Source organism: Trichosurus vulpecula, chromosome 1 (assembly GCF_011100635.1).
Source record: "Trichosurus vulpecula isolate mTriVul1 chromosome 1, mTriVul1.pri, whole genome shotgun sequence".
NCBI classification, from domain to species: Eukaryota; Metazoa; Chordata; class Mammalia; order Diprotodontia; family Phalangeridae; genus Trichosurus; species Trichosurus vulpecula.
Genome location: NC_050573.1, coordinates 75,430,872 through 75,446,019, shown reverse-complemented (window position 1 = coordinate 75,446,019; position 15,148 = coordinate 75,430,872). Strand labels below are relative to the sequence as shown.

General features: G+C 46.3%; 1 protein-coding gene across 2 annotated transcripts in view; it reads right to left on the bottom strand.

Annotated features, from left to right (window-relative positions):
* CACNA1A (calcium voltage-gated channel subunit alpha1 A) overlaps positions 1 to 15,148 on the bottom strand; it is a 255,770-nt gene that overhangs the window by 81,888 nt on the left and 158,734 nt on the right. For both annotated transcript variants that reach the window (XM_036755983.1, XM_036755973.1), the window contains exons 16-19: positions 12,853 to 12,970; positions 12,188 to 12,255; positions 4,011 to 4,117; positions 2,675 to 3,502 (exon numbers count right to left, since the gene is read on the bottom strand). In XM_036755983.1, the coding sequence (XP_036611878.1) occupies positions 2,675 to 3,502; positions 4,011 to 4,117; positions 12,188 to 12,255; positions 12,853 to 12,970 (1,121 nt within the window). The remainder of the gene's footprint in view (positions 1 to 2,674; positions 3,503 to 4,010; positions 4,118 to 12,187; positions 12,256 to 12,852; positions 12,971 to 15,148) is intronic.

Below are 15,148 nucleotides of genomic sequence, written 5' to 3'. Positions count from 1 at the left end.
TCAGTTTGGGGAAAAGACAATGTAATGAGATCTGCATTGATATATCCATGCTTGCTAATTCTATGGGACTCACTGTGTCCCACTCCAAAAGGTGGGGGAGGCAGGATTTTTTTCCTACCTGTCACTGCCCCAGAGCGCAGAACCCACCTGCCCAGGCACGCCTTCTGTAGCCATGAAGTGATCTGGAGGGCAAAGGTTGGGTATACTGGAAGGGGAATGGATTATCCCAGGGGCATCTGTGAAAATGCAGCTATGGGTGCCTAGTAGTGGCTGATTATAACTAACCTAAGGAGCTAAAACCTTGTTCGGAAAAAGGGAAATGTGAAGCCTGTATAGGGGAGGGAGGTGGATTGGAGTCTGAAGATAAAGGTTGGAGACAAGCCCCCACAACTGGCTATCATTGAAAAGACTGGCCATGGCCTCCAATTTGGAGGCCATCCTTCTGTCTTAGGTTCTGTGCTATTAAATAATTTATTTTTATTTTTATCAATTACTCGACGATAAAGGCATAGACAACATGTTTATCCAGTCTGTGGATGACAAAAAGCTCAGAAAGACAGCTACCATGCTGGATGACAGAGTCAAGATTCAAAGGAATATATAAAGGCTAGAATATTAGAGGTACTATAATAAGATGAAATTTACCAAGGATAAATGGAAAGTCTCAAACTGGGGGTCCAGGAAATCAACTTCCTGAATACAAGATGGAGGAGTGACTAGATAGCAATTCATTTGGAAAAAGATCTGGGGGTTTCAGTGGACTTCAAGTTCAATATGAAATCCAGAAAAAGCTATGTAATATTATCTTATTCTTCATTAAGAAAGGCATAATGTCCAGAAAAAGAGAGTGGAGTGGGGGAGGAGCGGGGAGGGGAGGTGAGAGTTTCATAGCACTCTGCCCTGGTCAGACTGTATATGGAGTATTGTATTCAGTTCTGTGCTCTGAATTGAATACTTACTAGAACAGCTAGCATTTATTAAGTGCCTATGGTGTGCCAGGCACTGTGCTAAGCACTTTATAATCCCATTTGATGCTCACAACGACTCTGCAAGGTGGGTGCTATTATCATGCCCCCTTTACAGTTGAGAAAACTGAGGCAGAGATTAAGTGACCTCCCCACGTTTACACGGCTAGTAAGTGTCTGAAGCGAAGTTCGAGCTCAGGTCTTCCTGACCGAAGGCCTGGTACTCTATCTACTCCACTACCTTGTTGCCTCTTTGGATAAAGACACTGATAGGCTGACAAGTGAGCAGGATAGAAAAGGGTCTTCAAAGTATGTACTATTAGCATTGGTTCAGGCAAGTGGGGATGCTTAGCTTGGAGAAAAGAAGATTTAGGGGAAACATGACAGCCATCTTTAAGAATCTGAAAGGTGGAACAACTAATATTCTGTGACCTATGACTATAAATAGATTTTTTTTTCTATAAGTCAGTGGTCCAAAAAGAAAAAAAAAAATCTCAACCTTAGGATAAAACTTTTGCTATGGTGATCAGTTGTGGCTTCACTGGACATTCCAAGGGGTAACTGAAATCTTGTCATCACGTCTGATCTTTGAAAAATAAATCCTGTAGCCAGCCCAGGGCTCCTCTTCCTAGCTGGTTTAAACAGCTGTTTTCTCTGATTTTAAATTATGACACATTATGTTCTTGGCGTTCCTGTTTAATACCCATCTCTCCAAAAACGTGCCTCAAATCTACTTTGGAATTAACTAGTCTTACTTAGAGAATTTACTGACTTCCAGGTGAAACTCCTCATACACCATTAGCCAAACTCCACCCTATCTCTGTCTATACTCTCCCCCAAGTCCCATGCATGGTCTACACTCAGGGCTTCAACTAGGAGGAGTGAAGGTGCCCAGTGTCAGTTACCCCATGGGGTGGAGGAGTGGCTCACTGTGAGTCATACCAAAGGTCAGGCTGATGACCAGTGGTGATGGTGGGGGCAGGGGCTCTCCAAGCTGAGCAATGCCTAACCTCTACACAGCCCATCTTAACCTAAAAATGGAAACTTGGGGCCATACCAGGAGGTCCTTTGCTCCTTTCTGGAAATAGGTAGTGAGTATCCAAGGGAGATTCATGGGAGTGAATAAAAGGGGGGGATGTCTTCTTCAAACAGCAATGAGCAATGGGCAAGGAAAATGCCTCGTTGCCCTTTTCTGGGAGAAAGAGAAACATAGCGGAGGACTGAACACCCAGGAAGTCTTATCCTGGCCTGTTGGGAAAGGTGTCCCCTGTGCACACTTGATCTTATTACCCAGGCCACCCAAAGGCCAAATGGCTCAGGTGTTCTGGACAGACCAACAGCAAGACGGACATGCAGAGAGGCAGGGCCACCTTGCTGACTGGCTTCTCCAGTGGTTGGGGAGAAGCAGCCGATCTCACTGTTAACATTAGAACAGTTAAACACACACACATACACATAATAATACAGAAAAAATTAAAAGAGAGAGACTAAATTGATGCAGAAATCGCTTACATGGACACCACCAGAGCAAAAATAGCAAGAAGATGGTAAAAACCTTATCCCTCTTTTGGTCTGGACGATCCTAGAGATCACTGGGCATTTCCTGGGTACAGTCAGCATGAGGCCCAATTAGCTACTTAAGAGATGATCTTTGGTAATGGCCATGTTATTCCCCATCCCACCCCATCTCTGGAGTTTCCTTTACTTACTTCCTCCGCCGATGCCTCCTCTCCTTATCTTCTCTCTTGAGGTCACTGTCATATGTAGACTGAGCAGCATGGCGGTGTCTCCGCCGCCGGTCCCCATCTGGAGGCTCATTCTCTCCATCGCCTCCTCGGCTGGGCCGGCTCCCTTCTCGGTGGCGATACCGCCGCTCTGACTTGTTGCCGTCTTCAGTGCCTTCCTCACCTGGCCGCCGATGGGCCCGGTGTCTCCGAGGCTCCCGATCACCCTCACCCGTCCGAGGAGAGCCACTCCGGCTTTCTTTGCTGCCCCCCTGCCGATGCTGATGCCTCCGATGAGGGTCCCCTGGTTTGTTTCGATCTGGCTCTCCCTCCCGAAAGCCACGATCCTGGTTCCCCTCACGCTCCTTGGTTTGAAACTCTGGTTCCCTCCCATAGGACCCTTCGTGGTTCAGGTCAGCCTCTTTGCTGCTGCTCCTCTGCCTCCGAGGTTCCAGACCCCCTGAGTCAGCCCGTTCATAGCCTCCACGTGTCCTGTCGTAATAACGGGCCTGTTTCCTGAGGAAGTCTTCAGCACGCTGCTGGCTGAGACGCTGATCCATGGAGGGGTCACTAGGCCTACTCTTGTTTGTGTTGTTGTTGCGGTTTTCCTGTGGGTCCACCACCAGGGGTCTGTCCAGGTGAGTCTTAATGTCGGGCCTCATGTGTCGGCCGTAGGAGACTTTCCACCTCTCCTCAGGACCCAGCTCGTTGTACAGAGCCTCCCGGCTAGCCAGCAGGTTCTGTTTCCGCATCTCGCTGGTCCTCTGCTCCCACACTGACTTGGAGGATTTTTGGTTTTTCTGCTGTTCTTTCCTGGAGTGGAACCATGGGAGTATGAAATGAGAAGACATTCAGCCATCCCCCTGATTCTGAACAGGAAGGCAGCAGTCTTAGCCCGGTTGGACAGGAGTCTCTCCTGCTCTTAAAATTCTTTAAATAAAGAGATTCTCCCACCTCCCTTGGCATCCACCCTGGTTCAAAGCTCCTGCCCTCTGGGAACACTGTTTCTCCCAGTCATCTCTGCCCTGTTGGGGAAAATCCTCACACAAAGGGACACAAAGGCTTGTCTGGCTGCTCCCTTCTCCACATACAGGCAAAGGGTCCCCCAACCCCCTAAGAGATAGTCAGTATTAAAGACAAAATGGGTTTGCTTGCTTGACAATAAGGGGTCAGCCATGGGAAGCCGTCCTCTCTAATCCTCCTGTTGAGACAGAGGGATTCTGGGCAGCCTTGTGCATGCTCCAGCCCAGGGGGATGGAGACAGCCAGGCCCTGGGTCCCTGGACCTCTGGACAAAGTTCCCCTGGATGGGTGGCACTTACATGGCTATTGACATGTTGGCTGCAGACAGAGGACTCACTTCTGCCACTTCCTTTGCTTTTTGTAAGGCAAGCTTCTGGTTGGCCGCCTCTTCCTCCTCTTGTTCATCCTAAAGGGCACACATGTTCCCCATTCACAAACCCTGGGCAGAGGCCTTGGGCCCTGACCTCTGACTCTAGCATGGACTGGTGATCGCTAACAACCCTATTCTAAAACCTGACCCCCAAATCTCCCCAGCTGGGATCTGCCCTGGCCTCTGCCTGGAGTGGCCAATGAGCAGGTGGTGCCTGGCTGTCAAAGACTTTCCTCCCTCCTCCTTCCTGGTTTCCTGCCCCTCAGGTCTCTGAATCCCCAAAGTCAAAATATAGCCAGCCCCACATGCATGGGGAGTAAACCCCACCTTTCCCCACCCCCATGTATACAGGGCTCCTCCCAGTGGCATGCAGTGCCATGACTCCCCACACAGAGACCCAAGGAGAGAGCCCCACTGGTCCATAATAGCCCCATAGGCCAGGGCATGCAGTGCTCACAGCTCCCCATGCAGGAACGCAGGGGAGGAAGCTCACTGGTCCATGCATGGCATACAGCGCACAGAGCTCTCACAAAGACACAAGGAGGGAGCCCACGGGTCCACAGGGGCATGGATGGAGCTCTCTCTGGGGGAGGGGGAGATTGAGAGGGAAGGGCAAGCCAGGTAAAGTTTCACTGCTGCTGGCCTTCCCTGGGGGGTCACCAGCTGGACAGACTCAGAGAGAAGGAAGTTGGAAAAGGGGGCGTAAAAAAGACATTAAAAAAATACATACATAAAGAGACGTTTTGGACTTTTAATCCATCTTCAGCCTCCATGCAGCCCCTTATTCGTAAAACAGAAAACAAAAAGAAAGAAAGAAATGGACAGAACAAAGCCCACTGGTAGTCATCATGCTACTCCAATGCACCTTCCTTAGCCAGACACAGCTCTTTATGATAAGGAAGCAAAGTTACCACCTAGGAAACAGCCAGACCAGGACACTCCTTGTCAGCTACAACAAGGAGATGGAGGAGAGTCAGCCGATCTTTGGCTGATGGGGCTCGCCTTTCCCTCTGCATGGGGCCTCTCTGGCTGAGAATCATGGCACTGCCATTCTGCACTGTTTGAACTCCCTGGCAGAAGCACCCGAGGATCAAGGACATGAGGTCAAAAGGAAAGACCCTCAGCTCTAGGACCCCTCTCCCAGGTCTTGCCAAAGCTGGGTGCCCTGGCTCCTGGGAGGTAGAGGGTTTCCTCTTTTCTGGCCTGGTTTATTAATATGGTTCGTCCGAATGGAGGAAAGGAGGAGGTCAGCTACTACTCCAAGCCATACCCAAGTGGGTGTGACTCTCTGGAACAAACCTGACAAATGGTTTTCTTTTCTTCTTTCTTTTTTTAGGACGGGGGAAGGCAAGGCAATTGGGGTTAAGTGACTTGTCCAAGGTCACACAACTAGTAAGTGTGTCAAGTGTCTGAGGCCGGATTTGAACTCAGGTCCTCCTGACTCCAGGGCCGGTATTCTACTCACTGTGCCACCTAGCTGCCCCAACAAATGGTTTTCAAGCTTGAAACTGATGATGTCCAGTGGAGGGTGGGGGTGGGTGGGATGGAAGGATCCACAATGCTCCCCTCTCCCTGCCCTGCCACACCAGACAGCCCATTCCAATTCTGGATAGAACCATTAGTGGGAGACTTTTTTTCTTACCTTAAACCTAAATCTGCCTCTCTGGAACTTCTACCCATCATTCCTAGTTCTGCCCTCTGGGATCAGCCAGAACAAATCTAATCACTTGACAACCCTTTGAATATCTGAAGACAGTTACCATGCCCCCCTCCTTCCCCCCACAGGTCTTTTCTTTTCTAAGCTAAACATCCCCAAGGGAGCTGACCCCCTTGGAACCAGACTTCCTAACCTGATTGAGCAATCTGCATTCTCTACAGGAGTGGCAATGGGCCTCTCTCAATGGAATTTTCCAGTTCCAATCGACTTTAGAGAGATACAACTGCATCCAAATTTAAAGTCAATCCCGCAAAAATCTATTAAGTGTCCACTGTACATCAGTCACTGTGTTGGATGCTGGGGATGAAGACAAGAATGAAGCAGTCCCTGTCCTCAGGAATCTTACATCCTACTTTAGGGCACATCGGAAGTAAACATGATGTAATTTGAGGAAAGATTGAGAATGCTAACATTCTGGGGAATCAGGGAAAGAGAACCTTGTGCCTGAAGGAAGAGAATGAGGATTCCAAGGCAGTGAGGAGGGAGCGTATTCCAGGCATTAATGTGGGCAAATATCAGGAGGCAGTCTAGGAAGCTCAGAGCAACGGCTAATAGTCTAGTTAGACTGGAATATAGACTCTAATGGGGGTGGGGAGCAGAAGTTAAAAATGGAATAAGGCTGGAAAGGTATATTGGTGCCAGATTGGGGGTGGCTTAAAATGCCAGGCTGAGGAGTTTTTATTTTATTCTAGAGGCAATAGGAAATCCTCAAGGGTTTTTGAAGAGAGGAGTGGCATAGTCAGGCTAGAAGATTATTTTGGCAGCTGTGTGGAGGGTGAACTGAAGAGGAGAAAACACCAGAAGCAATTAGGAGGCTATTTAAATAATCCAGGTAAGAGGTCACAGAGGTTTGAAATAGGGTGGTGGTCTCATGATAGAAGAGATGTTGCCATGGTAGAACTGATGAGATTTGGCAACTGACCTTTGTCATCTCACCACCCTGTGTCTATCCCCCAAGGCTTTTCCTGGGTCTTCTTCTCCCTCCCTTGGCGATCTCACCAACTCCCATGGGCTAAGCTATCATCTCTAAGTAGATGATTCCCAGATCTGTATATCTAGGCCTAGTGTCTCCTTCAATCCCCAATCCAGCACCTTTAACTCCTGATTATACATTTAGAATTGGATGTCTTTGTTGTTTGTTGTTGTAGAGTCATTTTTCAGTTGTGCCTGACTCTTCATGACCCCATTTGGGGTTTTCTTTGGCAAACACACTAGAGTGGTTTGCCATTTCCTTCTCCAGATCATTTTACAGATGAGAACACTGATTGAGTGACTTATCCAGGATCACACAGCTAGTAAGTGTCTGAGGCTAGATTTGAACTCATGAAGATGAGTCTTTCTGACTTCATGCCCAGTGTGCTATCCACTGTGCCACCTAACTGCCCTAGAATTTGATGTCCTATGGCATTTGAAACCCAATATATTCAAAACAGAACTTATTTTCTTTCTTTCTTTCTTTTTCTTTCTTTCCTTCCTTCCTTCCTTCATTTCATAATCAGGGTTAAGTGACTTGCCCAGGGTCACACAGCTAGTAAGTGTCTGAGGCCACATTTGACCTCAGATCCTTTGACTCTAGGGCTGATGCTCTATCTATTGCGCCCCCTTGCTGCCCCTAGGAATTATTATCTTTCCCCCAAAACTTTCCCCTCTTCTGAACCATCCTATTACTATTGATGGCATCACCATATTCCTAGTCTCATAGGTTCGGAACCTCAGTTTCCTCTTCGATTCCTCATTCTCCCTCACCCCATATATCCAATAGATCTTGTCATTTTAAATCCTTACCACATCTCTTGTGTGATTTCCTTCTTTTCATTCACACAGCCAGGACCCTAACTCAAGCTCCCATCATCTCCATCCTATACTACTGCAATAGCCTTCAAATTGGTCACCTTGCCTCAAGTATCTCCCCAGTCCTCCATTCAGCCGCCAAAGAGATTTTCCTAAAGCGTAGGTCTGACTATGTCACCCTCTTGTTTGATAAACATCAATGGCTTCCTATGACTTTTCGGCATCAAATATAAAATCCTCTGCTTGGCTTTTAAGACTCTTTATGACCTGGTTCCCTTCTACCTTTCCAGATTTCTCATATTTACTGACTTCTATGCATTCAACAGAATGGTGATACCAACTTACATGCTGCTCCTTGTATGGGACTCTTCATCTCCTATCTCTGTGCTTCTGTGCTGGCTGTCATTCCCCATGCCTGAAATGCTCTGCCTCCTTCTTGCCCCTGCCTTTTGACTGGCCTCTTCCAATACTCAGCCCAAACCCCACTTTCTGTAGGAGGCTTTTTCAGTAGTCCTAGACACAGAGGATTTCCCTCTAAGAGTACATTCCTTCTACCCTGTATGTATCTTGTCTGTACCTATTTATTTACATGCAGGCTCCTCCATTAGTGTGTAAGATCTTTGAAGGTTTGGGGTATTTTTGTGGGGGGGGGTTATCCCCAGCCCCCAGTCTTGTGCCTGGCACTCAGTAAGCACTGATTAAATGCTTGTTGATGATTGACTGGATGTGCTGGGGGAGAAAAAAGGGGAAGATTCCAGAACTTTTCAGATTATGAATCCTCAGGTAGTGCCCTAAGCAGAAACAAGGATGTTTGGAAAGAGGTGGGGTTAGGGCAAAAGACAATGAATTTCATTTTGGACATGCTGAGTTTGAGGTCAATCAACAAATATTTATGAAATGGCTACACTGAAGGTCTAGGTAAGTTGGTAATATGGGTCTGGAGATCAGGAGAGAGATTAGGGACAAATAAACAGATTTGAGAATCACCTGTGTCAAGATATGATTGAACCCACAGAAAAGTTCAGATCATCAAGGAAGAAAATGTAGAGAAAGAATAGGAAAAGACCTAGGACAAAGTTTTGGGGAACACTCATGCCCAGGTGACCAGAAACTGATGAGCGCAGCACAAAATATTAAGAAGCTGCCGGATACAAAGTCAATGTCAAAGAAACCAAGAGAGGGCAGAGTACGAGGGGTTTGAACAATGACAATGGTTAAAAGTGGCAGAGTATTCAAGCAGGGATAAGGAATTAGAAAAGGCCATTGGATTTAGCAATTCAGAAATTTTGGGTAATTTTTGACAGAGCAGTTTTAGCACAGTAGTGGGCTTGGAAGCCAGATTACAAGGGGGTAGAGAAATGAGAAGCTGGTAAGGATGTGAAAACAATAGGTATGGATGATTGGGAATTTAGAGAAGAGATATTGAATATTAGCCTGATTTTAATATTAGTGATATGTTAGGAGAATAGGAAGGTTGGAGAAAGTAAATTTTTTTTAAGATGGGATAGACCTGAGCACGTCTGTAGGCAGTAAGAAGTTTTTAGTAGTAGATAGGGAGAGATGAGAGGTAGGGGGGAAGAGGGGGAGAAAGAGAGAGAGAGAGAGAGAGAGAGAGAGAGAGAGAGAGAGAGAGAGAGAGAGAGAGAGAGAGAAAGAGAGAGAGAGAGAGAGAGAGAGACAGAGACAGAGACAGAGACAGAGAGACAGAGAAAAGAGAGAGAGAGAGAGAGAGAGAGAGAGAGAGAGAGAGAGACAGAGAGAGAGAGAGAGACAGAGAGAGAGAGCCCCTTTCTTGCTAAAGCCAGCTCTTGTATTCATGATCCCATCCATCCTATCTTTTCTGGTAGCTTATCCATTCTCTCTGTGTCTCTCTCTAGATGTCTGTCTGTCTCTCCCTCTTCTTCTGTGTCTCCCTCTGTTTCTGTCTTTGTCTCTCTGTCTCTGTTCTCTCTCTGTCTCTCTCTCTGTTTCTCTCCCTCTTCCTCTCCTTTTCCCTCTCCCTCTGTGTTTCTGTTTCTGTCTTTGTCTCTCTCTCTCTGTCTCTCTCCTCTCTGTGTGTGTCTCTCAGTCTCTGTCTCTCTCTCTCACCAAATCAAAGGAAAAGGGAATGAATGGGTAAGAGAATGAGCTGTGGAGTAGAGAAGGTGAGGAAGTTCACCATGGACAGCAGCCTGGAGGAGACAAGGTCACCTGCTGTGAGGGTGTGTGTGTGTGTGTGTGTGTGTGTGTGTGTTGAACTAGCCATTGTGGGAAGCATGATAAAGAATCTAAGAAAAACAAGACAGTCGTGCAGCTGAAAGGGCCCATTTGAGATGAGGAAAACATGACTTTGTAGTGGATCCAGTTAGCATGGATGCACGACTCTTTCCAGCAGCTTTTGGCAGCACAGAACCAGGAGCAGGGAAGGCAGATGGAGGGGGCGGCCCAGGATTGGCTGTGCATAATTCAATTGGTTAATTATGTAATTTACACTATGGAGCAATGAAAGCGGGGCCAGAGCAGAGGGGATATATTAGGAGAACAGGAGTTACTGGGGAGTGAGGAGATAGTGGCAAGGACAAAGAGCAGGTTTAGAAGAAGTGAAGCAGGAGAAGAGTTGGAAGGGCAAGTCCGCCCGCCTGCTCATCCCCAGGCACATATTCCTGGATCTTTTTGTGAGTGCGTGGTAAGGGTTCTTCCCACGCTGAATCACCTCTGAGCAAACAGAGCCTCAAGTGTACCGTGTAGACAACCCACTTCTAACCCACAGTCAAGGGGACCTCTGTCTACTAGCTAAAGGTGATCGAATATTCCAAGAACCTGGGGGTTCCTTTTACTCCAGACTAATGCTAAACTTAAAAATCACCATCCCTCCTTTGCTGGATAAAGGGCAGATTCATTATCTGGCTGGCTTCATGGGTGTCTTCGTGATTTCCAGGAGCCATGGGGTACATTAAGGAATGCAAAGATTTTTTGGGGGGAGACATTTCTCCTTCACTCTCCCTCTGGGGTACCTCTGAACGAAACTCTATTGCAAGTCTTTTGAGGACAGAGACTGTAGCCTTTTTTACTCTAGTTCTAGCATTTCGCACATAGTAGGTCAAGGTGCTTGTTGAATGAATATGGCTGCCAGACCGTCCAACAGCTAGAAAAACCAGGAAGGACTAGCTTTTTGGGCAGACACAGGGCACAGTTCACAATCACTGGAAAATTATTTAGGCAATTCAGTAGCCCAAGGCCAGAGCAGGATGTGGTAACTGTCTGAAAGACCATTTGGGGTGGGCAATTGAGGAGTAACTGATCTTGCATCTAAAGTAAGCTTTTTTTTTTTCATATGTTCAGTCATTTTTCAGTCACGTCCAGCTCTTTTTGATCTCATTTGGGATTTTCGAGGCAAAGATCCAGCTCATTTTACAGATGAGGAAACTGAGGCAAGCAGTGTTAAGTGACTTGCCCAGGGTCACATGGCTAGTAAGTGTCTGAGGCTGGATTTGAACTCGTGAAGATGAGACTTCCTAATTCCAAGCCCAGTGCTCTATCCACTGCACCATCATCTCCTCAGACCCAAAACAAGGCTCTATCCTCAGGGTACATTATCAACTCACAGGTGTTGGAGGAGGTTGCCTAACAGGATGTTGGGAGAGAGAGGGATGCTAGCCTAGGATGTAAGATCTATGGAAGATAGAAAATGTCTCTCTTTAGAGCTCGGAAGTGACTTTACCAACCTCTTAAGCAGCAGAGAAGATAAGTGACTTACTCAGGGTCATACGGGTGGTAAATAGCAGAGCCAGGATTCAAACCAACCTAGGTCTCCTCATTCCAGATCTTCATTGTCTTGCCTCTTTATCTATAAATTCCAGGCAGACTGAGAAATCACACTCCAATCTCCAACATATTTCCATTTATATAGCGCCTACTATGTGCTAGGCACTGTACTAAGTGCTTTACAAGTATTATCTCATTCGATCCTTACAACGACCCCAGGAGGAGGTAAGGGGTCTGTTATTATCCCTATTTTGGAGTTTAGGAAACTGAGGCAAACAGAAATCAAGTGACTAGCTTAAGGTCACACAGCTAGTAAGTATCTAAGACCTTATTTGAACTCAGCTCTGCCTAACTCTTCAGTCCATTATGAAGGCCCAGCATCATCAGTTGGGTCCCAGAACTTGTCTGCTGAGAATACAGATGAGGGATTATATAGGCCAGCTTCATCGCCTCCAAGGGAGGGAACTCAAGGCTATTCCGCATCCACCTAGGGCCTGCCTTCCGCTCACCCTCTACTCTCTACGGAGGTTGGGGTGTCTATAGTTTCTTAGTTGGGAACTTCCCAGCTGTGATAATATTTGTAAAGCACTGAAAGTGCCTGGCACATAGTAGGTACTTCACAAATGCGTGTTTCCTTCTTCCATTCCTTCTTTCCTTTCCTCCTTTCTTCTTTCCCTCCTTCCTTCCTTGGGCTCTAGAACACACGTTTTGTTCCTGTGCGCTACAAAGTTTGGTGCTCCTCTGGGTCCCTCACCCCCACCCCGCCTCCACAGGCTCCCCTTCCACTAGGCTGTCCTGATCAGGTGTGAGCAGGTGGTAACTTTGCCAGAGAAACATTCTCCCACTGCCTCCACCTTAGTGAGCTCCTGGGCGTTGGCCAAGTTATCCACCGCGATAGCCAAGAACACGTTCAGTAGGGTATCTGGGGAGCCAGGAGTCAAGGAAAGAGCCAGAGCGAGTCAAAGGACAACAGTGGCATGAAATCATAGATTCCAGTCTGAAAGGGATGTTGGAGGCCACTGAGTCCAACCCCGTCATTTTACAGATGAGGAAACTGAGTCTAAGAGGAGCTAAAGTGACTTGCCCAAGGTTACACGACCTCAAAGTGTCTGAGGCAGGGTTTGGACTCAGGTCTTCCTGATTCCAAGTCCAGCAATCTATTCATTAATGATTAATAATAATAATGACAGTAACTAACATTTATATAGTGTTGTAAGGTTATCTCATTTGATCTTCACAACAAAGTAGGTGCTACCATTATTCCCATTGTCTCCAGGTGAGGAAACTGAGGCAGACAGTGTTTAAGGGACTTGCCCAAAGTTACACAGCTAAGGATTGGAACTCGGGTCCTGCTGACTCCAAGTCCCCTGTGCCCTATTCCGCCTCCTCTTGGCTAGTTACATATGCATCCATTCACGTCCTCCATGCCCCACTATAACCTGCGTCCATAGACCCTCCCCGCCGCAGACTCCCCATTCTCTTGCTCTTCCCCCATATCATCAGGTCCCCCAAAGGATACAGTTCCCAAAGAGTGTCAGTACAATGAAATAGATGGAGAACACCATGCCCCCTTTGACACCCCCTTGAGACTTAATCCCATCATACATCACCTCATTCCAGTCTTCTCCAGTCAAGATCTGAAAAAAATCCAAAAGATGAAGTCAATGCCCTCCTCAGCACCACAGCCAGAGGGGTCTTCTCTGTAGACTCAGACACGCGGCTGTTGTGGTGGGACAAGCAAATGCCTATCCTAAAGGTGAACCCTGGCCTCAGTTGCCTCGTGGGGAATGCTGTTCAGAATCCTGGCTCAGATTTCTGCTTGGAGAAAAATGTGTTAAGAGTGCTGCCTACAGATGGGCTTAGGCCACTATTCTCTTCCCCTCAATTCTGGATCCAAATTCTTAAAGCTATAACTGATAGATAGAAGTATGTTGAGGATGATTTTGCATATATGTGTGTGTGTGTGTGTGTGTGTGTGTGTGTGTGTGTATATATATATATATATATATATATATATATATATACATATATAAACATACACACATACACATTTGTGTCTAATGGTAGCCATCTCTAGGGTAGGGAGGAGGCCAAAGGAAAAAAGGGAAAAAGGGAAAAAAAAGAAACTATTACATATTTAACTCTATTATATATTTAAAAGGAATAGCAAGTTGTAAATAACAGATTTGCAGTTTCATGTGCAATCATCCTTTAAAAAAATTCTACTATGTTATGGAAATGTTTGTGTTATTTCATAAATTAAAAATAAAATATATTTGAATGGTTTTTTTTAAAAAGCTAGGTACAGGATTTTCCGAGCCTCCTTTATTTTAGGGCCTGGGATTGGGAATAAGGACACTTGGATTCTAGTCAAGGAGTGATGATGTTTAACAACCGGCTCTCTGAAAAAAAAAATCTGTCCATGACATAATTTTATGTTTAATCTGCATTATTAACGTATCCTCCATTACCTTCTTACCTCTAGACAATCAACAAAACAATAAATCAACCTTGATTTGTAATGTTTGCTAACTACTGAGGTGTAAATGCTCACACTGAAAATTTAACAATGGGCTCAACCGGTGCTAGAACCCTCCCAGCTGTAGTTCTGTGTGACATGGAGCAAGGTGTTTCATTTCTCTAGGATTAAGGTTTCTCTGCTATGAAATGTCAATGATCCCAACCCTATCTTAGTTTCCCTAGCTTCCTTCAAGACTCAGCTGAAATCCCACCTTCTCCAGAAGACCTTTCCTGGTCCCTCCAGCGGCTACAATGCCTTCTTCTTTCAGATTACCTTCCATCTACTCTGTGTAGAGCTTCTGTGCACCCAAATAATTACGTGTTTTCTTTCCCATTAGAATGCGTGCTCCCTTGAAGACAGGGAGTCGTTTTGTGCTTTTTTTGGCACTCCTAGAACTTAGTATGGTCTCTGACACATGAGAAATAAATGCTCAATAAAAGCTTGTTGACTGACTTACTGCTATTAAGAGCAGGCACTTAGGTAGCAATTTATGAAAGTGCCATACATACAGCTATTAGATATTATATATACATATATATATACACATACACACACACATATATATAGACACACATACACACGCTATCTACCTAACTAGCTATCATCTTACTGGTTTTCCCAAGAGCCCTGTGAAGTAGGCACTACAGGCACTAGTATTCTCCTTTCACAGAGGAGGAAATGCATGCTCTCCAAAAGGCAAAAGACTTGCCCAAAGAGTCCTATCAGAGGCAGCATTCAAACCTAGATCTTTTCAGACTCCAGGTTGGGTGCTATTTCCACTGCCCCACACTGTTTCCCTCCGACACCATATGACTACATCCACCTCACATGGTTTTTTTAAAGGATAAGATAGAACCTCATGAAGGCTCTTTGAAAAGCTCTAGAAACTGAAGCAGGGCCTTCCTCCCCAAGCCCTCTTTGGCCCTTCCCCATCTGAAGCTACGCTTCTTGAGGAAGGAGGTAAAGGAAGCTTTACCTGCTCTCCCTTCCCCCATCCTCATAGGCTCATACATTTAGAGCTGGAAGGAATCTTAGAGGTCAACGGAGTCCAATCCTCTCATTTTTACCAACAAAATTGAGGCCCAAAGTGGTTAATTGTCTTGTCCAAGGTCTCACAGGCAACAGGCGGCAGAGCAGCATTTGAACCTAGCTCCTCTCCCTCCAAATCCCTGCTTTTCTGCCAGATGGTGCCACGCCTCAGAGTGTAAGGCTTTGGTTGGAGGCTACTGGGGCTTAGGGGCCTAAATGTGGTCCCCTGGCTCTGTCTCTACTCTTTGCCTCAGGCCCTCAAAGC